This window comes from Tribolium castaneum, chromosome 4 (assembly GCF_031307605.1).
Source record: "Tribolium castaneum strain GA2 chromosome 4, icTriCast1.1, whole genome shotgun sequence".
In the NCBI taxonomy this organism is placed as follows: domain Eukaryota; kingdom Metazoa; phylum Arthropoda; class Insecta; order Coleoptera; family Tenebrionidae; genus Tribolium; species Tribolium castaneum.
This window is the reverse complement of record NC_087397.1, coordinates 1,633,367-1,658,406: the sequence shown is the minus strand read 5'-3', so window position 1 is coordinate 1,658,406 and position 25,040 is coordinate 1,633,367. Positions and strand designations below refer to the sequence as shown.

The window sequence follows — 25,040 nt, the reverse complement described above, 5'->3', positions numbered from 1 at the left end:
CCAAATCGGGAACGGAGCCGAGATTTTGCCTATACTGGACACCAACTCGAAAAATTCTCCCACAAAACAATATTTTTGGAAAGAATGTAACAACTGGAGACCGTTACTGGCATAAAGCTTTAATCAGCAGTGGTCCTTTGTTGGTCCTTTTGGCATTAAGCATATTGATTTGGTTGAGTTTATCAACAATATGGCCGCATACCACAAAATGGAATAAAAAGCGCCGTTCAGTGGGAATGAAATGAAGCAAAATTGCTCAAGCCGAGATTTTCAATTGGCATGTGGACGGGTAATATTAGTGGCGCATTGATGGACGTATATTAATCCAATAATGTAAGGTCTAATTGTATCTGGCGGGACTAAATGCACCATCATCGTGAAATCAAGACCATGGCCCTGCGATTCCTGGAAATCTGACCAGCAACTCCACTGACACGATAACTACCACACTACCGACAACAGTATTCAAATTAAAAAGTTTGTTCGGTTGTGTTCTACAAGGCAATATTGCCTCGATTAAAGCAGCTATGTCCCCCGAATTATTATTAGACTGGGAAAAATCTCCGCTCTTTTAAACGTTATTGTTCGTGCCGAGGCGGCATTATTTATGAATTGATTCCATCTCGGAGACTTCTGTCACCAAGATTGCTGTTAATTTGAGAAATAAATAACGAAGGAATTTATTTAATGCGGTTTAGATTCTCGTAAACACTGACGACCGTTGTAAATATACGGTAACTTACATTTGTGGACATATCTATCATAACATTGTAAATTCTTCGCTGACTTTTTTACATGGAAAAAACTAAAATGTTGATAATGTCTAATTAATTACAAGCTATAAAAGCATTATGTGTAATTTGCCAGATGCGCACTAGCCTCGGCATAACAGTAACAAAGATTTTATTATTCCGGATCAAAAATACAATGCAACTTCTAACATTACAGAAATAGCTCTCAAATCAAACACACCATAAAACCGCAAATATTTAAACCCCAAAATCATACTCCTTTGATGTTCCCAGTCCACAAAATAAAAATACAGCATTTGTCTAATTTGTTAAAACAGACAAGATTTTTGATAAAAATTATTCTAAAGAAATTAAAAATAATAATTAACATTCGAAAATGTCCAGTCAGACGTTCAGTTTGGCAATCGTGGGATTCTAAACTAAATTACATCCAACATAGATGTGAGAATTGCTCGCAAAGGCTTTACATATCTTGTGCAGATTTTAACAAAAATACTTCTAACGGAAGTAACTGAGACTAGACTATAAAATCGCATTTCATTACTTGTATTTTACAAAGACTTTATTGAAAGATTAACCTAGTTATGTTTTCAAGAAGTTAGTTAGAATTTTGTATAATTTGTTAAAAACAAAAGTATTGTAACGAAAAAATAATAAAATTTTTGGTGATTTTCTCAGATGTGTTGTGATCCAGTACCTATTTTTTAGTACAATAAAACCTCTCTACAACGGACATCGATGGGAAATCTTTAATTGTCCGTTATGAAGAGGTGTCCGTTATTCGGAGATGTTCATTAAGGGAGGTTTCACTGTAGTGTATCTGATATTATTTAAAAAAATAAAAGTTAGTATAACTATTCTAAAAATAAATAATATCCACTTATTTACTTTCAATAATTATAATCTATTTAAATACTCTACTGAACTGAAGGTAAATTTTTTAAAGTTACTCACAGTAAGTACTAGCAAAGAACTTGTCCTAAGTTTTCATACAAACAAAAAGAAAAGTAAAAAATATTTTGGACAATGTTTTATTAACTAAAGGTCAGTAGCATTTCACTTTTGACGATTTTAGGAAATTCAAATTAATTATTATTATAATCTGTTATGAATTCAGGACTTTTCGTGTTATTGACCTCGATCTTGGTCCTGAGATGTATAAAATTTTACGCTATATTTTCACAGAAGCTGATACGAGTATTTTACTAAAGCAATTTTTATTTATGTATTGTGGACGTAATAGTTTGAAAATATTTAGAGAAATTTTATCGAAAATGCTAGTCCACAATTTTTTTTATTAAATAAGTAGGTAGGTATAACATTAGAAAAATAGACAAATTCAAATGGGTTGTAGGATAAATATACACATTAATGCAAACTTGGATTGTATGAAAATAAATTAGATAGTTCTTACTTTTCTGTACCAATAGTTCCATCGAAAAATTCAAACAAAAATAATTATTTTTTATTAATACTTAAAAGACGGAAATTACAGTTGGTCAGAAAACGTCAAACATTTGTGTTACAGTTAATGTGTAATCTTTGGCTAGTTGGATAGTATGAAACAAAATGTAAAAGCAAAAATAGAAAAAGTAAAAATAATAGTAAAGTGGGAGAAGGAAAAATGTTGTTAATGGCCTCTTAGGCTGTGTTGGTATCTTTTCAACAGTTATCAAATTAGCTTTATTGCAGCGTAATCTCCATTCTTCCATTAAACATGAAGCCGTGGCGTATTGATTGTAGTTGAAGCACGCAATATGTATCGATCGTGAATTATTCCGGGTAAAATTACCACAAAATGCTCGTGTTTATTTATAGCAATGCAGTCAACATCTCGTGTAAAATGTCATTAACCAAAGCCGTAATAACAGATTTTCTCATAGGCTCAATGCCGCCATAATTTCGAGCCGCTCCAAACATGGACGTCGCAAGCTTTCATTTTGTGTAGTACGTCGCAAGTACAAGACTCCGATTTCGACATCAATCCGAAAAGCTGGCAATTAAAGTAACGTAACCGCATCGAATATGGCGCACATAAAGAGCCAATAAGAGGTCCAGATTAGATTCAATGGAATCTCCGAATAACAAAACCGAATGTGTTGTAAGTGGCGGCTGTTCCTCCCACTAGACCTTCGACTTGTTGCAAATCGTGTATCCTGCAAAGAAACCACTAAACTCTCATCATTGGATTGTGGTGCAAAAACAACCATCACGAAATCACCACAAACAGGATAGGCAGGTTGTTTAACCATGCGGGGATGGACTTGCACGAAACGGCAAGTCATTGCGTATCAAATGATGCCATTTAATTTAAAATCATTTATTTAATTTGCCAAATAAAGGAGTGATCTCGCGTCATGAAATTACATGCAAATGATTGACAGCGAGCTTTCAAAAAAACACACTTGAAATACGCAGTTTCACGCACAAAATGCCATTTTAATTAACCAATTACGCGCAGAATGGGCGCCTATATTGCCAACCGCTCCCAACCACGCAATCACACCGTAGCTCTACACGAAGAAGACTCAGCATTTATTACATTTTATATTCACGTTATCGGTGAACAGTAAAGAACAACAATAAACGAAACGAATTGAAGCATTTTTAAGTTTGTTTCGTTATTTATGCAATGGAATTAGGTAAAGCTCCTTTTGTTGGTGAAGTAGCACACCGAAAGCTCTATTTTTTATTTTCACGAGTATGTATAAAGTATAGGTAGGTGAATAACATACACAGATATATCAAAAAGAGTTTATTGAAAAAATACACAAACCCAAAATAATTTTAATTCTTCATAAAACATAAAAAGAGCGGTTTGATCAAATAACTTTTGGGGCAAATAATATATTCCTTCATGGTATTATTATTTCTCGTTTGTACTTAATTGGAGCTTGTACATCATAGTACAACAACACCTCCATTACACCTACATGTTTACCTACACTCTAGTTATGTTATTCTAGTAAAGCAAAAGTGGCAACTAACTTTACAAGTTCAATATCGGTGTTGGCATTTATGGTACACAACTGTGTATATTTTATTTATGTCGTTGTTGCTCGACAGAACTGTTACATCATTTGAACACCAATTAGAACAGATGCATATCAATACACCATCTTAATTGTCTCAATGTCACTTCTGTAATGAATTACGAGTGGAATTGAGACGTAGAAATAAATTTTTTGAAAGAAATGACGAATTAAAAGGCAAACCTTTGGACTGTCTTGACAAAATCATAGTTTGACAAACTGAATTTACAAGAGTATCTCGTATGTGTCATATCTTATTTTTGTTTATTTAGTAGAGCGTATAGTGTGACACATGTGTGAAAGTATTGATTCATAATAATAAACATTGGTTTATAAATTAACGCAAATATTCATCAAACATGTCTTGGGTGGTTTTATAATTATTTGCTTAAAAATTTTAAACCTCTATTATTATTATTATTATTATTATTATTATTATTGCAAGGTTTTCTCAAATCATCGATTTGACTCTTTTGTCTTAATTAATTTGGATAAACGTATAAAATATGTGTGTAGTTTGATTAAAAAAAATATACAATGTGAGTCTGCTAAAAATATCAAAAATCAGCTCGGAAATTAGCCTTTGCCTTAGTTTTTTTTTTGTTTTTGCTTTTTTTTCTCAATTCATATTTATTTATTCAGTTCAGCAAACGCTGAAACGCTGAATTCTAAACACCTAACAATTAAGTTTAGTTTGTCTCACTTTTTTTACATTGTTCAGTAAAATTTTTGTGTGATTTAGGTTTTATATTTTTGCTTCCTTCTGCCGTGTGATTTTCAGGTTTGACTTTTTTTACAATATTTTGGCGGATTTTGACTTATGACTTTTGAACAATCTGTAGGTATAAGAAATGAAAACTCTTATAGAAGTTTTAATAATAGTCAAAAGACTTGGGAAATGGAAAATTTGGACCAGTTATTATCACTCGTTAAATTGTGTATGTCAACACCAGCCATACGCTTCGTGTTGTGAAAAACTACTCCTTTAAATATTTGAACAAAATTTTAGTACGTGCTGTGACTATTCATAGTCATAGTCGGTTGTTTAAGGATTCCATTCAAGGTGTTAAAACTAATTCAATAAAATGTTGGTTTATTTATATGCTTGGTTGTTATTCAATCTGATATTACTCACGGCGGTCTAGAAAGTGGACTTTTCAGGTGAAACTGAAATGATTCTGAATTTATAGAAATAATTTATTTCTAGTTGCTAATTGTTTGGTCATTGTCCAGGCTGGTGATCAAGTGAGAAATTCTTGGATGAGTAAGCCAGTGATAACCTTTGCCCATTAGCGCCTTTTATGTACGCATATACTCGTTCGATATTAATAAAGTTTGTATTGATCAGAAATATAAACACGGTCAGCCTTCAACCGCGACTTTTATCGTTACGTTGCGGCAAGGTCTTGCTCACGCCGACGCTTGCACTACAAAATTACATAATACGCCATCGAAACCACCAGTTCTTAACCCGAATATACGGAGAACGTCACTATCAGAGACAGCGTAAGAAAAACGTCATCTTATAACACCGTCTGTTTGGAGATCCTCCAGCTGACTCGAGCCGTGTCCTTTCCACTCCTTGGAATTTTTATTTATACACTATCCTGTGCTATCTATAATCCGCGTCTAGTGCCGTGGTATATTTTCGTGCCTAAGTGTTGTGCCTTCGAAGTATAACATCGCGTGTGGAGTATCGCGATCAGGAAAGCCAACTTGGAGCACTACTTCCACCAAGTTCAGTCGTACGCCGCTGTTCGATACATTACCTGCACCACAAGGTAGGGAATCTCGTTTTATAATTTTATCTTATTACATAATCCGACTCACTTTTCGTCTGGCATCCATTACATTTCCTAACGTCTGGTTCTGCCACTCGGCATTCTCTTACAAAAACAGTTTAATTGCCGCTACACTTGTAAGCTAAGTAGGTAATGTCAATTAGAAAATACGTCAGAACATAAATTTTGACCGGATTCAGATGGAGCGGATAACGCTGCTCCTCTAACAAGTTTTACCCGTAAAATCGGCGCCGTTCCTTACCACTTTTTACGGATTCAAACAGACGTCCAGCCAAAGAGTGAACGCCACTTTTGCCTTGACACTCGAAATAAATTGTAATTGATTTCTGCGCAGTTATTCCGAATTAGAACCCGCTATATTCTATTTTGGGGCGATTTTTCCACCCAAAATAGCCAGTCAAATGGATTTCCTCAAAAACCAAAATATTTGCTTTGGAATTACATTTCGAAATGTACACACCTATTGTTTCACAGTTAATTGTGTACAAGCTTTATGGTCCATAAAGTTTTATCACTAACCTTGACGAAATTTGATCTATTGGGTATAGTGTTTTGTCCTCAAGGATTTAGTTTGAATGAAACTGTTCCTGCAATCTCGTGGTTTCGGTTCAAAATTTATGTTTATCAGTTTTGACGTGCCATAGTCGTTTGAAATCGTGTAAATTTTTTTAACATTCCAAGAAAACGTGCTGATTATAGCCAAGACTATTGGTAAGTAATTGATTAAATTCTGTTCAGGATTTTAAATATAGAGACGGACTTTAAGCTAATTCGTTTCAAATTCTTGCTTTGAAAGAAAATTTTGCCCAGATCGTTTATTTTTTTCTATACGGAGAGTTTATTTAAATTTTTCCTTTTTTAATTATTTTCAATCTCTCAACAACGCACACCAATGAGGAACTTTTAATTGTCCGTTGTGGAGAGGTGTCCGCTAATGGGAGATGGAAATTTTGATATGTTTTTTACGTTCCTGCAAAAATGTCCGTTGTAAAGAGGTGTCCGTTATTCGGAGGTGTCCATTAAGGGAGGTTTCACTGTAATACCAACTCTGAAAGGGCTATGTCTTTAAATTGAAAATGAAAATTATGATTAAAACCTTTCTTTTTTTGTATATCCCCTGTAGCCATAGCTGACTTACTGGCAAAAAGCTCAAAAAACTGTCATTAATGTTTAAATAAATCAATCACCGTGAATTTATTTTGCTTCAACCAATACATGATTTAATTAAAAATCCTTTCCTAACTTTTCGGCCCAAGTCCGGGCTTCTTCTACGCCACTGTTTGACCTTGCAGGAGGCTAGACAGGACACTTCTTTTTAGGAAAATCTTAGGCGTAACAATTGAATTATAATAAGCCGATGATGACGACAAATAAGGTTACCGGCTCGCGCTTATTGATTTCAGAATTAGTATTTCTAAATCACGTGTTTCGTGAACCACGAGACACCATCAGACATTTCGAAAAAAAATTACTGGACCAAATCTGGTCGCCCGAATTTGCATTCAAAGTCTTACATCACCGTCGTGCTCAGACTTAATTATTTTTTGTCGTTTCCTAATGATGTTATTATTTCCAGTAGAATAATTGTCGGCTACAATTAACCACAGCCTCAAACGTTAGATCATTCTGTAGCCAAACTACCTTGAGAACAGGATGTAAATTTTTTGATTTTTCTTTCAGGTAGAGCAGCAGTCGTACAAATGTTGCACGTGTATTTTAAGCCATCGTTAACGACGCGAATTATTTATTATTTCGTTAAGCATTTAGTTACAACCTTGGTAATAATTGTTGCGGACATAAAATTACGAATTGTTTTTGTAACTTTGCTCCAGAAACTTTTGCATCGGAACTTAAATAAACTTATAGCTATTTGTGCCGCGGAAAATCACCGATCTCTTGCGTGTGTAGGTAATTTATAATAAATGATAATGCTAATGACTTTTTTCCTGGTGAATACGGTTCTAACAATTATCAGCTACCCACGGGTTCGGTAGCACCGTTCCGAGATCTCCGATTTCTTCCACTTAACTGACGTCACCTTCTAAGAATATTTCTAGCATTACTGAGGATTTAGGAGTAGTTAACGAGACGTATTTGTAAATATTCATAAACTTTCTTTTCCTTGGCAGTACGAACTCAAGGATAGGTCATTACGGGGGTAATAGCACTATTAAGTCACTTGACCCGCATTGTAGGCAAAGCGGTGGAGTTTCCTAGAAAATAGGGCTCTTATCGATCTAGTCTATCGGGCGCCGTTCCGGGAAAGCCGCGCTAATTAGCCGGAAAATCCCCCAACATCTGGAATTTTACACATTTTGCAAGTGGTACCTATTATGTTTGCCACAACTCGTTAATTATGAAATTAATAGAAGCTTTGTCTGGAAATAAAGGCGGTCTTTGTGAGCCGCGACCAGAATAAGAACGCTAAAAATGTAATTGTTGTGGGACTGTGCCACCCAACACATGAATAAATTACGCAAAACAATATGCAATTATAAAAACACGCCGGTATAATAAGTTGCCTACACAATTATATCGCGTGTGACTAATTCAGCATCCTATTTGACATTTCCTCCTAACTGTATCGACGCCCCCGCAGCACCTGATTAAGGTAGAAATCGGCGAAGCGTTAAAACTTTCTCGTTCAATAACTCGAATAATGTTTCATTCCTGATTCACGATGCTATTAATTGCAAGAAGTCTTCTATGGTCCGGGCGCCGTCTGGGCGTCGCTACGCCCGGACTGTGACTCAATTTTTCCCTCCGAAATGCTCGTTTGCGTAATCTTTCTCACTGAGTCAGGATTCCGACCGTTGAATTTTTGAATTGTTTGTTCTATTATTGGCAATAATTTGTTAACGAGCCGTTAGTAATAGGAGACGGTCGGCGAATTTTAGTCATATCTACATGATTTACACCAACAGCCTCCTCATTCGGTAATAAACCACACAGGCGACGCTAAAAATGAGTAAGGAGCCGATGACAAATATTACACTGCACTTTTTGTTTCATTCATTACGGTCTGACGAGATTAATATTTATGACTTGTTGACAAGATTACTAACGATTCGAAATATTTTTAGCCTGGTGTGAATAATCTCAAATTCATTAATTACCATATAAAGTAGTTGCGATACATTTTTACGTTCTCGCGCCTTTTTTTAGCCAAACTCTAGCAGAACCGATGAAATTTTTTTGGAATTGATCCAAGCCTACTAAAGGTTTCTGCATTTTTCACGTTGCAACTAAAATATCCGTTCCATGTTTTATTCAGCACCAATATACATTTATTAAAGAAAATCGTTAGTAATAAATTATGCTATTTAATATAAGTTTCGTATCTTTTGCTTATTTAAGTTTCTTAATGCAATTTTTTGCAAGTTTCATTGATGTTTATAGAGAAAAAAAATTATTAGCTGTTTCAAAACTATAAAAACGCTAACGTCTCCCAAAATTAGCTTAATTATGCACTTCAAAAAAATAATAGCTATTGTAATTTATAGTTTCAATCAGAAATCTAATCATTATAACCATTTTACAATTTTATCAATCTTATTTAAAAAAATAATCGATGCGACGTTGGTTAGTTTTGAAACAGCTAATAAGTATTACAATGTACAAGGTGAGTCTGTAAAAAATAATTTTCCTATATCTCAAGCACGATTCACACAGAACTCCTTATAATTAAAATTAATTTAATAATAGATATTAATTAATGTTAATTTAAATAATAACTAGACCTACCATTAATTAATTTTAATTATAAGGAACTCTAGAAAAATTCTGAAAAATTGAGAAAAATACTTTAATAGCAATCGCTGATTTATCTGGACTATAGATAGTTTCCTAATAGAAACCTATTTTTAGTACTCAGCAGTTATAATTATCTCTTTAACAAACCAATTTTTTTTCGAAAACCGCCCCTCTCATCCCTTTTTTCTCCCTAAACACTTAAAGCCAGCTTTTCTTAATTGTTGTAAGTTGTAATTTGTTCCCTGTATTTATAAACCATATCATTATACACATTTCAGGTAAAATAAGCAAATTTTGTACGTTTTGTTTAAATTATTATAAGTTCTGTACAAAAGATTCGACTGAAGCAGTTTATAGATCGTAAGTTTTTTGCAGGAAATAGTAGGAAACATTCGGAAGCTTTCAAACAGAGGGCAGCGCATGCACTAGATAATAGAGACTACAAAGTTTTCGTTAGAAACGCGCTATTTTTACTAAAATATACTTAAGCTAAGAGTGGCATTTTATTATCTTTTTCTTATCTTATCTTTTTATTATCCTTATTCCTTATTATCTTTTCTTTTTCCGTTTTCCTATAAATAATTTTCACTGTTGCTTTTTTTGTGCTTTGCGAACCGGATTTCTGGACTAAATGTGCTCCTCAGCTCCCAAATCCGTCTATAGACATAAATAATAAACAAATTTGTGTTATCTGTGTCGAGGTCGATCAGTGGCCGTGTCGGTGTAGCCATCTGTTAGCTTTCGCCGGAATTTCTGTTGCGTGGGTGGATGACGTCGTATTACACAACAAATACGTCACTATGACGCTATTTGCACTCGAAACGTGTCTATCTCCACGAAAATCCAATGCGGATTCAGTACATTATCGCGAGTTATGTCATTGATTACAGGCGCCACTCCACGAAAAAACTAAACGCGACAGTACAGCAGGAACGTTCCTGCTGGAGTATTGACGCGATCCAGCGAGTAAATAAACCGGTACCGGGAAAGGGTGATTCTGGACGTCATTCATGAATGAATAAATAACAAACAAAGCGATTTGTTGCACACATTTTGTTAAAAAAAAAAAAAACGAATTTGCGCAGGAAATAAGCGAACGGTTATTTTCATCCATGAGAGCATGGGATGAGTCTTAATGGGAGACGGGCCATGTAATTAAGAAATCAATAGAATTGACACTAACACTTGCTGCATTTAATAATGATTCATTTTTCAATGCAGAAGAATCTTGAATTGCGTCACGACTTGTTAAATAAATCGGGGAAATTGGTTGCAATGTAGATGGCATTTTTTAGGCTGATAAAAGTTATTTTGCTTTAAATTACAAGTTGATATTTTGAAAAATGGCACTAAATTTGGTTTAATTTACATAAAATTCGCTTTGTTTTTTCATCACTTTGCTAGAGCTGTTTGAAATTTCCGTTTAAAAAATAGCCTTTAGCTTGTTGTACTGAACATCAGACAAAAAATCGCTAGAAACACGAGACGGAACCGAATAATTAATGACTACAAATAAGAGAAAAATGCTGTCATAAATTTTCCATGGAACACTTTAAAAATGTCAAAGGGACCGCTTGTACCAGGAGAGATTAAGTACTTTTCAATATCCTATTTTGGGCCATAGGAACTGTAAAAAATTTACGAGTGTAATAAAAAATAGATAAACTTCTGAGCAACTAATTAAAATAGCTTAATCCTGATCCTCGAGTCCAAGTAAATTCTCGATGAAGACGTAAAAGGTGAAAGGGCAGCCGTATCATTTACACTTGTGATTAACTTATAGTTACAAGAAGTTCGAGCCCAGTGCTGGATTTATACGATTCAAGAGCCACTCGGGTATTTGTCCTCGCATCCAGCTATCTCGTGCAGAAATCAAAATCAGCTTTGTTTTATTACGAACACGAGAAATGCATCACGAAAACTTAATGTCACTTTTATGATTTTGTAAGTGTAGAACATAACTGCATACATAACCTTGAGTGCTACAATGGTTCTCAAAACAAAAGCTGGGTCAAGAACCTAAAGACCTACGCGAAATTTTTCACAAATGCGCTGCTATAGTTTTCATTCACAAGGAGATAACCGAGCAAAATACTAATCAACACCTGGCGATGATAAGATGCTGAGCATTGAACGTAATAAAATGTGATGAGAAACATTCTATTTGTAGCACGGCTTGCAACTTGCCGAGATGCATCTATAAGCACATTGCCGCTTTTTTCTAAATATTGAAGAAATGCGATATAGTCCGACTCACACCACATTCCAGACGGTTGACCCAAAAACTTGGAGGTCGGGCAGAATTTTCCCATTTTTTTGCCAGCGGTCGCAGAAATCGGTTCCGATTTCTAGGTTTAGATAGCGCGGGTTTCCACCAATTTGCATCAATCACACTTCCGTGTTTTGAATCAAACGGCAAGCTTGCACTAATCCAAGATATTGTTTGTTTGATGCAGCATTTGAGACAGTGCATTGATCCGCAGTGTGCTAATAGATACAGAAATAAATACGATGTGTCTAAACTATTGTGTTCGACTTGCTAGCCTTGGTTTATTCAATAAAAATCACAGTTGTAATATTGCAGACTCGTTAACAGAGATAATGGCTTGTTATATAAACGGATAACATTATCCTCATTTGCTCATTTCATTCGTACACACACATATCTTTTGGTTATTCCAACTGTAAATTAGAATTCATGAATTTTCTAACGACTTATAAATTTTTATGAACCACCGACCTAACCTTCGACAATATAAGAAAGGATAGAGCTAAAACATCTGACGTCACTTTATTTCTCTCACATTCACGTAATTTTACACTCTGGGAAAAAATTGTATATGAAATTAATTCACCTTAAATCATATATCACTAGAAAGCTACAACAGAGTGGGCTTTTCCCCATTACAAAAAGGAAAGGTCAAGAAATGCACGGTTTTGCTACGTGGTCGTTTATGTTTTAGCCACTTTTTAATCCTTCAGAAGGACTAAAAATCTCACTAATCCCACTAATTAGCAAACTAATTAAGGGACACTGTTTCTAAACAAGATAACGAAGGTTTTTTTTCATAAATAAAATGTAGGTACTGGCAGAAATTCATCTCAATTTCGGATTTACTTATTTATTTGAACAAATTACAATAGTCATTGAGCATCACCTTGGCTTTATACATTGCTATAACGAGGAGTAATTAAAAGCCTGAAAGCTTTTATATTGTGTTGGTAAACATGCCATCAGGTAAAAGTCTGCTAAAGTTGTCTAAGTTTATTTGTACTGTCTGTATGATTAATTAAATAAAGACTCATCAACGTATTTTTGAAAAAATCCATCAAAAATATTTTTTAAATTTGAAATAATTGCTTAAAACAGACGTTTAAAGAAATGGTATTTAATAATAAAACCACAAGAAAACATTACGTCTTGTCTAAGCCTCAAGGAAGTAGAGTAGCCTGTCGTTGGAATATTTCGCTGAAAAGTGTAATAATTTCGTCAGCGAGCGGCTACTGTGGAAAACCGTGTTGATAATCTTGCATACGTCACTAGCTTCCGGATGGAAATTACGTTCCTGCAGCGAATCTTGTTTCCTTCCTTTCAAATTACTCAATAAGACTTTCAAGAATTCGAGTTCCGAACTAACGGGAACACAACACTTTGGTGTAAAATTAAAAACACATTTGTTATCAGAGTTAACCATAGTAGTGGTTTTTCTGCTTATCGCTTGTGGTTTTCTTGGAGATTTGTGTAGTTTAGACAGAAGCCAAATATGTAAATTATCTGTCGTAATAGCCCAAAGACAAGGCTAATTAAGTGTGGACTTTGGAATTCGGTTAAAATTGGAGTAGCAAACAAGGATGCTGTTCAGGAATCCGTATAAACAAACGTTTCACGCAAATGAATAACGCGTGAATCAACAATGATTAACCCGGGGAGTATCTGCTAAAAAATCTGGTCCATAACCGCAAACAGTGAATGTTTTTGAGCGCTTGTTCCGTGAAGACGATCCGTTAGTGTATTTCCTTTGACGTAAAACGTGTTCGAGCTAAACTTTACAAGTGATTTGTTAAGTAACTCCGATTCGGGTAATTTCAGATGAATTCTCGGTGGTATTTCATTCATGCTATACTAGACCTTGATCGTTGGTTACATGATTCATTATCCTGTCGGACGTAGGTTACCGTAACTTGCACCAGATCGGGCAAATGCTGCTCCGGAAAGATTACAAATTGAAATGATTCAGTTATGAATTATTCAGATGCTAGTAAAAATTTGAATAATGAAACTTTACACCTGGCTTTAGTTTACCTAAACTGGGCGCCCGATTTAGTCTTTTCACGTGGCACGCGTAGGAAGAGCGTGCGTTTTAACTGCTTTCGTAGTACACATCGAGGAATTTTAATCCAATCAGTTTATTATTGATACATGCTTACCGCCATTTGTCACATACTGGACATAATTTACAGCTGTACAGCTAATCCCAGATTAACAATTACCACTCCTGACACAGATGTCTTTGAACGGTTTATCTAACTAGACGTTAATCCGCAATAAACATCACTGGCTAATTATTGCCAGTAACTAATGATTTCAATTTGTAATTGCTCGTTATGCCTGAATGATTGGCTGCAATTGCAATAATTCTAGCCACAGAATAAATTTCTTAAATAATACTTGTGAATATTTATAAATAACAATTATTTATTGCAAAGGCTTATATTTTGGTTTTGTTCTAAGCAGAGCATCTTATAATTTCCTCATAATGCGAGATCTAGGATAAATGAACTGGTATTGAAATAATAATAAATAATAATATTTTTTATTTATCGGAAATTATTTGCAAACGCAATACATTTATCAATCAGTATGTTGCGTTGTCATCCTCCTTACGTAAGTTCGTCCCGTCCCAGACTTTGAATCCGAACCACCGTTTCAAGAAATAAAGTTATAAAATCGCGCTTTATGACTCATAGCACATATCCTGGAGATTTCAACATTTTTCACCGCAGGAATCTTCATCTCGGCGGTCGAGATTTTACGAGAAATTAAGCCTCAACAATGCATGCAGTGAAAGTTACGCGTGAGTTGAACGCGGTATCGGTAAAATTGGAACGCCAATTCCAAAGTCTTGACAAATATTATCCAATATTGAACAACCTCGCGGTCCAAATTCGGGTTTTTACGGTCGTTTGTAATGTAGTTGAAGGTTTTCCCCACGAAGACGCCGTTGCAATTTCAATAGCAAGCGCTCGCGAACGGAGACTTCAATAGGCAATTAGGCGACGAACCTGCCTGAAATATTAGGGAAGAAAACGTTTTTGGTTCAGTTCATTAGTATTTTCGGGCGATTTTTCCTGTCGGGTGTCACGTATCCTGCGTTGACGCACGCCACTGGGTCTCGTGCTCTGTCGCACGCCTAGACTCACCTGCTGAAACCGCTACCAGACATTACCACCGATTGAAGCACTTGCGAATTTATGGCCTGATCTGGGCCGTGTTGGCACACGCTGTGTTAAATTTCGAAGGGGTTTTTCAAATTTGGCTTTTTGGCAACAGGTGCACTATTGTCTTTCTCTCTGTCTTGCGACCCAATTACGGAGACTGTGGGCACTGCGCTCCCATCCATCGTGATTCTGTCAAAATGCCAATGGTTTTTTCTGATGATGTGGATAATATTTGATGACATGGTATGAATGGTAATTGCTAATTTACCCGCACGCAAATGAAACAGGATGCGGTTTAAGAAAGTAAACTCGCACCTGCAAACGACGGCCAAGCACCATAATTACATGGGATGACATGGACAATATTTGGCATGGTACAGTTACTTTACTCAAGTTTTACCCATAAGGAGCAACCGATATGGGCGAACTCATTTACAAGTCTAATTCTGTTTGAAAAGTGACAGCATTTCTATCATTTGTAATACTATCAACAATTCGGCTTAATTTATCTCAGTGCAAAACTAAAAGCACTAATTGACTCGAGATAAAATTGATTGCTCGGAAATAAATGCTTTTAAAGCTCACCAGGGGAGATACATAAATTATATTTGGCTACTTGTGGCTTGGAAACTTGGACGAATGCTGTCTCATCAGTTTATTTAAAAGTGGGAATTCTCACGGCACTGAAAAATTCCACCCACATTACGAGATAAAACCAATTGTAGCTCAAACTCCTGCCTTAGAAATCTGCCACAATGAACATTAATTAAAAGCCGTGTTAACGCATTGTGGCAATAAACTGTCTCCTTGCCAATTAACCACTTTAAAAACAAATAAAATACGCCAATTAAAATGTTTTATAAATGGTAAATCATAAATTGGCTACATTTTCCTTTGAGTTTTTCTAAAAACCTGGCAATAACAATTATTCGTTTAATTTTTTTTCTTGGTAGTGTTTTTTAAAAATTTTGTATGTTCTGCTTTAATGGCAGCAAAAATCGATGCTAGTCACACGCTGAAATATAACGTGCCTGTAAACGGGTCAAACTCTCCCAACATGCAATATTCATCAACTAAATCGGCGCTTATTAGGTCACAGATCAATCAGGTCCTTCCAAGAAGCAAAGTGATTAAGAGGGTTTTCCGATTTGTCCAGACCGACAGTGTTGTTCCTTTCAAAAGCCGCTACGAAATTTTTTCTGTACCTAACAACTCTGCTATACCCACTGATATTAATTAATTTAAAAAAACAGGGGTTAGGGACGATAATTTAATGTAGTTTTGCTTAAACTAAAAAAAAGAATTATAGAAAAATACCGAAAAAATCACTTGCATGCTGAAAAATATAAATTCAGCAAACTTGAATCTTGTGTGATTATAGTTTACAGATACGGAAAATATACTTTTAGCAATTCAATCAGCGACGAGTCGGCAAGATTTTTCTAATTGGCAGGTTATTGCAGGAATTGGGTTAGTGTGGGAGAAGAGAAAAACCGGTAATTGTAGCAGGAAGTCTATTTTTGCTAACGAGGAGTTGACAAAAATACTTTGGTCAAGTGAACTGTAATAACAGTTCCGGTGTTGATTGTTTACACTTTTGAGAAATGTAGGAAATTCGAGCGGTGTGTGCACAAGTTGGGATCACTCCACTTGTTCTACTTATGCAAATTCCTTATATGAGTTATCCTTTTGCATTTTTGTTGCAGGAATCCGCTTAGTCGCCCCATAGCCGTTCCCGGAAGGTAAGTGTTTGAGGCTTTTATCTTCAATTTCCATCGAAACGAATTCAAAACCGCCAAGACTACCTGAACGCGCTTGAAACAATACATCAAAATTATTGGCGCATATTTCATTCGCAAGAACAATCAGATAGTTTCCCGGGGATGTCATAATTCATCGCGTCGGTACTAGAAATAACTTTCGTTGGTCGATGCAGGTGTGAATAAAATTTACGATTTTCCACAATCCGGAATTACAGTTTTTCGCGCTCGATCGCTGGTTTCGAAAAAACCCTTTGTGTGTGGGTTATAATTTATAAATCAAGCATTTTGTGCTCAGCTGGTAGTCGTAATGGCCATGCAAATATATGGAATATATTGCAAGGTGCAAACTTGCCTTTCTCTTTCATTGGGATAATTTATCTAACGTGTCTTAATTCATGAATGAAAATTTCTGCTATCAATGAGCATACACGAATAAGAAGGCGTAGCAAATGTTACTCGCCCACTTCTGCATTTCCGGCCACCGCTGTCTGACGCACCAAAGTTCTTTCAACAACCGCAAAATCGCTGCTTATCGATCATCTCTTCATTTTGCTGGAAGAGTCTTCGGGGAAAAATGACGTATCAGGCTTCAGGAACCAAATCTATCGGCGCTTGAATTCCTTCAAGTCTAGCTCCCAATTCACAATGGGCCATTATGTGCGGAATTTGGTCAAATGGCTTTGTTTGGGCCACCTAGCGGCGCGAGGAAATTTATGTGGAGGCGGGCTTGCCGCCAATTTGCATTTATCGATTATTAAATTGAATGGAATTCGAACGAGTCGTTAGATGATGAGGAAGTGCCGTACCTGACTGGAATTGGCAAAACCGATTTTTCGGAGAATCAGTTGCTGCCCAGCGTCGGGAAAATTTCAATGTCCAATTTTGCTGCAAACGGTGAAAACCCATCACTTTGCAAAGTCTTTGATGTGGTGTGCGGTTTGGTGAGTCAGTCCCTGGTTTGTAATTTGGCGCTCGTCCCGTGGCGGTGAGTGTTTATCGCGCCAGGATCTGTGAATTCGGGGCCAGCGGATTCGAATCCGGGGGAGACGGCGGCGGTTTTCTTTGATTCGACATGTCTTCACGGCGGCCCATAGGCCGTTTCCCTCATGCACCTGACGAATATCTATCGCAAGCATTTCCGCAGTGATTATGCTGCACTCACGTATGAGAACTTCTCGTGGAATGTGAACATGTTAATAAGTGACTAGTCCCAAATTCTTATCTTTTGAATCTGGTGTAAACATTATTTCCCAAGGTTTTAACAACTTCTCTGCCTACCAGTCGTTATTTATGGGGGTCACTAGACCGGCGACGACTTGCTATATTATAATATTAAAATTCAAAATGAAATTTATTTTGTAATAAACGAAATGCGGAGGGTTGACGTGAAAGCACCGACTCTTAACAACGCACATAAAAACAACTACGTGTTAAAATTTCGGATATTTCTCTGACGAGGATTTCCCCAAAAACATGTCCTAACTGGTCTTAATCCCAGTGTCAAATTTCACTTTGGCTCCCGAAGGCCGCATTACAATAATTTACGACTCAAATATTTACAACCCCTAAGTACTCAACGACTTATAGATCAAGAGCGGCGGAAATAAATAGGCAAGTCGTTACACTAATCGGATTGGTGGGCACCGGGGTGCCAAAAGTCAATTTGCATTACCTGGAAATTCCTCCATCTGAGCCACAAAATTTCTAATGCAGTCAAACACTTGACCAACCCGGGACTATTGAAAATTTTAATAGTCTTAACCGTTGTTTTCAAAAACAAATTGTTTTGGATCTTTTGCGTCTCAATTTCTTCGAATTATCGCCTTATCTGCACACACTTTATCCAAAATATTACAAAACAAAAACAAATTGTGTTTTTGAAACTGAAGTTATTACTTATTGGTTCTTTTTTTGTGTAAAATTTTGTTGGCCGCATGTTGGATAAATTGTGTTAAATAAAGAGGAAAATTTTGAGATAATTGCAGTTTATATTTAATTAGACTTTAGATCATGACAACACTTTTCTTAAGGTTGTTTGTTGGAAACGATCAAAGGTAAATTCGCTAGCAACCGTAATTATTGTGATGAAAAAATGGCTGGGTCTTTACGGGTTTGGTGTCAGGATCGAATGGCGCCAAGAGGAATTTCCACGTGCCAAAAGCTTCATTCAAAATTTTCTTGACTCACTTCCGATGTTATTTTGAATGGCTTGCCAAATCGTTGGAATAGTTCTGAAACGAAACTCCTACGAGCAAATATTTGGGATGTTTATTTCCCGATTACGAATGTTACCTATTTGGTAAAGCGCCAAGACGGCTTCGTCAAAACACCGTTGACATGTCGTAATTTTGACAAATTTAAATTTTTACCAATATTTTTTGCCCACCTGGTGATGGCTGTGTACCTACTCCTCACCGTAAAAATGTGCAGTGGTTGAAATAACTGTATTAAGTTGCGATGTTTTAATGCATCGTCGTCTCGTTCTTCATGGGGAAGGTAAGCCTTAAAACGGCGAGCATTAGCTTAATTAGTTCCAGAGATAGTGGTTTTTTATGAGTCATCTCGTCATCGCGGTATTACCGAAAATATTTAAAATTGCTTCAATTGTTCCGTACGTACATATAACGCAATTAAATATGATTAATTCTTTCAAAATAAGCGCTGGACGTTCACATAGCACAAAAAGTACCTCCCAGAATTTAATCGGTCAATTAAGAGCAATAAAAAAGTAAATTATAATGGAAACGCTGTTGCGCTAAAACAAAGTAGTCGAACTAGCGATTGACATTGACAACATTCCCCGCCGACTGGACACACATCTTGCATGTGTTATACAGATAATAACACATTTCGGACGAAAAATCGACTTTTTTCTCCCGTTTTCTAGATTAGAAACCGCAACGAGAACCGCGCTGTTTCATTTATCTAACGTGCTTTGGGTCATTCGCACTTCGTTACACGCTTTTTGCCTCCGAAGGCATTTAAATTGATTTGGACACTGGTAACGAATCGAACGAGGACAAAAAGAGGGTGTCAAAGGAGGCGAGGCAAAGTTTGACAAATTGCCACACGTCTCTCTTTCAGCATCAGCCTCCCGCTAAGACCGTCATGAGAAACAGACTGACTTGTGATAATCACAACTTTCCGACCTTTTTCTATTCACTTTATTATTTATTATCTCCACGACTGGAATCAATACACTAATGCAGTTGCGGTTTTGGGAAAAAACAACATTAGCCGAGTCCAGTTACCAGTCTTTAATTGCTTTTAGAATGCCAATAAATAATAAAATTTTTGGTGCTTTGCTACTTTATCAAATCATCTGTAATTGACCGGGGATTTTTCAACATTTGTCTGTACCTAGACTGGGATTATGTCTATTTGCCAAACAAGTCAGCTAGGGATTAAAATAGCACAGAAGCCCCTTGCAACATTTAATTGCCTGAAATTTCAAGCCATTAGCTGCAGTTATTTAATTAGCAGCGTAGCCTCGGGCACCAACATTGACCTACGATTCGAATAATTTTTATCATCCTTCCCTCTAGTCACGACTATTTTGCTTTCACTTGAGCATCTTCGCGAAAAATCCCGGAGCCCACACGTTCTTGTGGGTTGGCAGTATTGTACACAAATACCCCTCGCCAGAGTTATGCGTAATAATTGGTTTTTCTGGTCGAATTCTAGTAAATGGTAGTTACATGACGACACCACTATTGTCATCAGTGATTGATCAGTCCGGAATTTTGAGTTTGCGAACGTAAGTGGGCCGCTAGGCTTCCAGTTTCCACGAGAGAAAATGTGCTTTGTCTTTTGATAACTGTTGTGGCAGGTCCATAGGTTGAAAACGGTTCTAAATCCGTATTGCACAAACCAATATGCCCACAAGAAATCTTAGTCTATTACACCTTGCAAGGTCGAACACGAACAATGAATCATTTATTCATTACCTAATTACACACCTGCCATTTACTTGCAATAAAACCTATTGACTTGAACGCAGGGATTCCCTATTCTTTTCGTAAACGCTCGACTCGCTCAAATTTGTTTAAACAATAGAAATCCCACGATAAACATTCCGAGTGTGAGTTTTTTGGCGCGTGCAGGTTCGAACTTGATTTCTTTCTTCTCACGCGCCAGCGGAATTTGTTTGCATATATTATTTGCATTCGCAATATTACGAGTTCTGGCTAAAAATTCTAATTGAACCAACGTTTGATAAGGCTTGTTTTAATTATGCGGAAAGGGGCTAAATGTCAAAATTATACAATTACAACAAATAAGTTTCGTGCGCATTCAATGATAATGCGTTTGTTTACAGATGCTAAAAACGAGGTTTTTATTTTCATCTCTGTAAAATTAATCTCTGATGAGCAATTACTATTATTTCTCGTTTACGTTTTTATCACTTGACGGCAGATCTATGCAAATAATTATCTTGTTATTGTATATCCTCTTGGAGTTGTGTAAAATTTTGTAATTTGATGTTGTCTGAGGTGTTTCTCGGAAATCTTCTAACTTTTCTTCTTATCTCCTCGAGCAAGAAAGTTTTTAGATTCTTGATTTGTCATCCTATTATTTCGTAAATTTTCGTAAGAATGTCGTTGACCTTATTTTAAACTATTTTCGTCAATCGTAGAATTCACAAGGTATGGAATTTGAACCCCGAAAGTGATTCACAAATTAACAAACGAAAATGCTGACTAGTAGTCATATGCGTGTTTATTAATATCATAAATTAGTCTTCTGTCGCAAGTTAATAAAGTGGTTATTAATTAATTGGGGTTTTGTTTACACTTTGAAAAAAGCGTCCGGATCACAAAAATTGGAAAACAGGTCTCCCCATTAATGGACCTTTCCGTTTCAAAGTCGCAAAGATCGATATTTTTACTGTACCTACCTACCTATTCACTCGTGCCTTCCCCACATAATCTAAATTCAAGACGATCTATTTTTAATCGACTGCTCCATAAAAATTTTAACGATCGTCACTTGCACCATTGTACGTCAGACAAGGATGTGGATTACATAAGTATACGAATGAAGAGATTTTTTTCGAATGTGATTAAGCAGCGGCCGACTTTTTAAAGCCAGATTGGGTTACAAAATGACGCTTGTCTCGCCTCGATTAACGCAGTTTCTTCCGAATGCTGAGCATTGCGAAATTTCCCAAATCGTGGGGGTGGTTGTAACGTTTCGATTTCCGATAGCTATCTGGTGATAAGAGCCAACCCATTCTGATAAGATTGTGAGGTACGCCTGGCTTGTTTAGTGTAATCGTACGATTGCGTGATACAAGAAGTCTTGTGTTTGTGTAAAATTGGGCGGGATGTTGGGGTTGCAAACGTGCCCCCGATTGCGCCACAGCGTGTGTGATTAATAAAGCCGAGGTTAATTCTCGTGTGTACCTACTTATTTCTTATAACATCGAGAGACATCAAACACCCGGAAATCGTAGCCGATACTGGTGGGGAGATCTTATGAATGGTGTGAGGTGGAGTTTAACTGGGCACACCCTCCATAAATAGTTCGTTAGTTTACGCTTTGTCCACTAGCAGAATGTTGAATGTCTGACAGACGTACCGACACTGTCGGTCGGAGTCCGCGGCTGTCGACAGATTTGTAAACACACGTGAAGTTTATCCGGAGTCTTCTAGTCACCAGTGATCGCAGCCAGTGGAGAGTTTTCGGTGATTTCAACGCCGGCCGTATTTTCTCAAAATTTTTCGAATTCGCAATTTTTGATTCGTGAACGATGGAGATGTGCACGGCCCAAGGCCACGTTGTTGGGATGTTAGATCGCGATCAAAGGACCGCCAAAGTGTGCAGATTTGACAGGCACGTGGTGTTAGTGAAAGAGTACGAAGATTCGCGGGATCAGACCGCGTTAACGAGACGAAATAAAACGATTAGTCACCGTTCCGTTCCGGGAAGGACGAGTCCACACTCTTCGTGCAAAACCAGGAAAAATAGACACTTCTGGAAGAGTTTACACAGTAAGTCGAACACGGTTTACCACCGATTGATATGTATAACGATAGGCGGAGCGATCAACAGGTGGCCAATAGCGCGCGGCATTACCGGAACCGAGCCGCGGATCAACTATTCAATAAATCCATCGGTTCAAAGCGAATTTTTTGCGCGCTCACTTACCTGTCCTGGCTTAATTGGGGCAAAGTGATTCACGAATTGTGATGCAGCGGAAAGTTTGTTGACTCAAATCAATATCGTACGCTTAAAAATCGCCGCCGCCGCTGCCGCCATCACGTAGCTAATTAATTTAAACCGTAGAGATTTTTTCCAAACCCGTTGAGAGTTATTACCGCCGTGCGGAGATAAAATGTTAGGTGATGTGCACCTGTGCGGTCACAATTTCGCAAAAATGTGGTAAATAGTTGGGAATGACGCTACAAACGCGAATGGCTGTGCAATTATTGGCTATTATTGCGGCGATGCAAAAATTGACGAATTCGGTAAAACGGCCGTCTTGGCGGTGAATACCCGCGAGGTCTCGTTCTCACGCTCTGGCGTCTGTCCACAATCGGCGTGTTTATCCAACAAGTGTCCAAATATTGTAACACGTGTGTGTGTGTTCTTGCAGGATTAAAACACGCCCTAATCGTCGGAGCGTACCTAAGCCTCTTCACGTTTCCCAGTATTGAATCGGCGCCGACGATACGAACCTCCAAGTCCATGTCGCGGGCCGCCTCCAAGCCCAAGTGGTTCAACCCGTGCGGCATGAGCGCCGTCAATGGCGCCGCCCCCGAGCACCGCATGCCCGACGTCCAGCTCATCGACCAGATCCTCAACCAGGCCCAGATCGCCGAAGTCAGAGCCAAGATGTTCAAGGAGGAGTATGTAAGTGCCGGCCTTGCCCAAGCAGACGGTCTGACGCCGATCGCGCTCGCGACGCTCCGCAGAGGAAGTGCAGGACACGTTCGCTGGTCCTTCTGGAATTGCACCCGCTTCCTCTTAAATTGATTATCGTCGAACAATAGTTAGCTATTAACGACGGAGGAAAACGGACACGATTTTACCGGATGTGACAAAGACGCAAAGTATTTGTATCCGATGGAACGAGAGGGCTTATACGCTCCTCCACCGGCCGCGAAAGAGACGAAAAATATGATAGTGTGTAATCAGACATCAACGGACGGCATAATATAAAACCGATCGCGCATACTAATCGACTGCCAGTAATAATAAGCTGAGCCAGTTAATCATTCTTTCGACTAACGCAAGAAGCTCAATTCTCGCTTCGGCGAAGGGCTAAATTACTAAATTCGTCTTCTCCGAACTGCGATGAATTAATTGTCATTTTCTCATTACAGGTCCACAAAACATTCAACATGGACGCGCAACAGCTGCACAATTACTACAAAGACAAGGATTACGACTGGCTCCCGACCAAGGAGATCCCCAAAAATTTGGACCAGGCGGTCCCCCAAGAACACCTAGACACGTTGGAGGTAACACAACCCACTTTTAAACGCGAAAAATGCTAACGTTTCTCGTTTTAGTTTAAACCGACTCTGACAACCGTCTACAGCAATCTCCAGAAATTCGCCGTGGGGATAGAACAGATCGTCTGGGACGAGGAGGACCGGAACGGCCCGTTCAAGTCCTCATTTGTTCAAACCGAAGACTATCTTCGTACTCTACTCTGCGAGATTTACACAGCCATCATCGAGAAGGAGCTCACGGTGGAGCAAAACGTCGATCGGGACATCATGGGGCCGGAGTTCCGGAACATGGACAACACCTCCATGAACATCCGGAACTGGATCATCTACAGAGATTATCTCAACATGCTCGAATATATCATTCAAGTATTCCGCCACTTCAAGGCAAAGATCGAGTGAAGAGTTTTTAAAGTATTTAATTTATTTTTCTAATTTAATTTATATAACACGTGTACATTTAGAAGAGAATATATATCTATATTATATTATTTAATAGTAAAACAAATGCTGTAGATATTAGGAACTGTGATATTAGACTTAATTTTTTTAACGCTGTTTAATTTTCTCTTTCCCTCTCTAATGATGAAAACAAATATTATCTTCCTGCGGTTTGGTGACACTTTTGTGTCGCTGCCGCGACTCCACCAAATCAAAACAAACACTTAACTGTTGTTACGGTATCAGTCACAACCTGACCTGAACAGTCCTTTATTCTCCCGATATTGATTTAAGCAGCGGCCTTGACCGTAACCTCATTAGCGGAATGTAAATTTTTCGGGAAAACACTGGCGCGGTATTGACCTTAAAATGCGTCATGTAAACACGAGCGTGCTCCAAATTCTAACACGACAGAAATCGTAAAATATCTAACAAGCGGCGACTTCCAAAAGATGGCGCATGGCCGGGAAAACCAAACGGTAATAATTTCCCACACCTGAATTATGGGTGCTTCCCTTTCCCAAATGACGGGACAAATTTCAAAGTTGCCCACTCATTTTCTGCCTTGATAAGATATGAACACGAGTCAAACAATAGAAAA

At 37.5% G+C, this 25,040-nt stretch overlaps 1 protein-coding gene and 1 long non-coding RNA gene across 3 annotated transcripts; one reads left to right on the top strand and one right to left on the bottom strand.

Annotated features, from left to right (window-relative positions):
- Positions 1–14,137: 14,137 nt before the first annotated feature.
- On the bottom strand, positions 14,138–22,070 carry LOC107399266 (uncharacterized). Its single transcript, XR_001575918.2, has 2 exons — positions 21,951–22,070; positions 14,138–14,967 (listed from the first exon to the last, which is right to left on the bottom strand). It is a non-coding gene; the product is annotated as an uncharacterized LOC107399266 (long non-coding RNA).
- Positions 18,898–24,551, top strand: LOC103312158 (hypothetical protein). 2 transcript variants are annotated; one of them, XM_064356220.1, is made up of 4 exons: positions 18,898–19,037; positions 23,140–23,396; positions 23,870–24,007; positions 24,059–24,551. In XM_064356220.1, the coding sequence occupies exons 1-4, from the start codon at positions 19,007–19,009 to the stop codon at positions 24,398–24,400; spliced, it is 768 nt and encodes a 255-aa protein (XP_064212290.1). In that variant the 5' UTR covers positions 18,898–19,006; the 3' UTR covers positions 24,401–24,551. The 2 variants fall into 2 exon arrangements, with proteins under 2 accessions (XP_064212290.1, XP_008190287.2); XM_008192065.3 differs by lacking the exon at positions 18,898–19,037 and adding an exon at positions 22,131–22,534.
- Positions 24,552–25,040: the final 489 nt, after the last annotated feature.

What these genes read in the sequence shown, in the direction of transcription:
- LOC103312158 (XM_008192065.3), top strand. Translation starts at nt 22,294, where the DNA reads ATGGAGATGTGCACGGCCCAAGGCCACGTTGTTGGGATGTTAGATCGC. An exon ending in AGATGTTCAAGGAGGAGTAT is followed by an intron (nt 23,397 to 23,869) that starts GTAAGTGCCGGC and finishes TTCTCATTACAG; the next exon opens with GTCCACAAAACATTCAACAT. An exon ending in AACACCTAGACACGTTGGAG is followed by an intron (nt 24,008 to 24,058) that starts GTAACACAACCC and finishes TTCTCGTTTTAG; the next exon opens with TTTAAACCGACTCTGACAAC.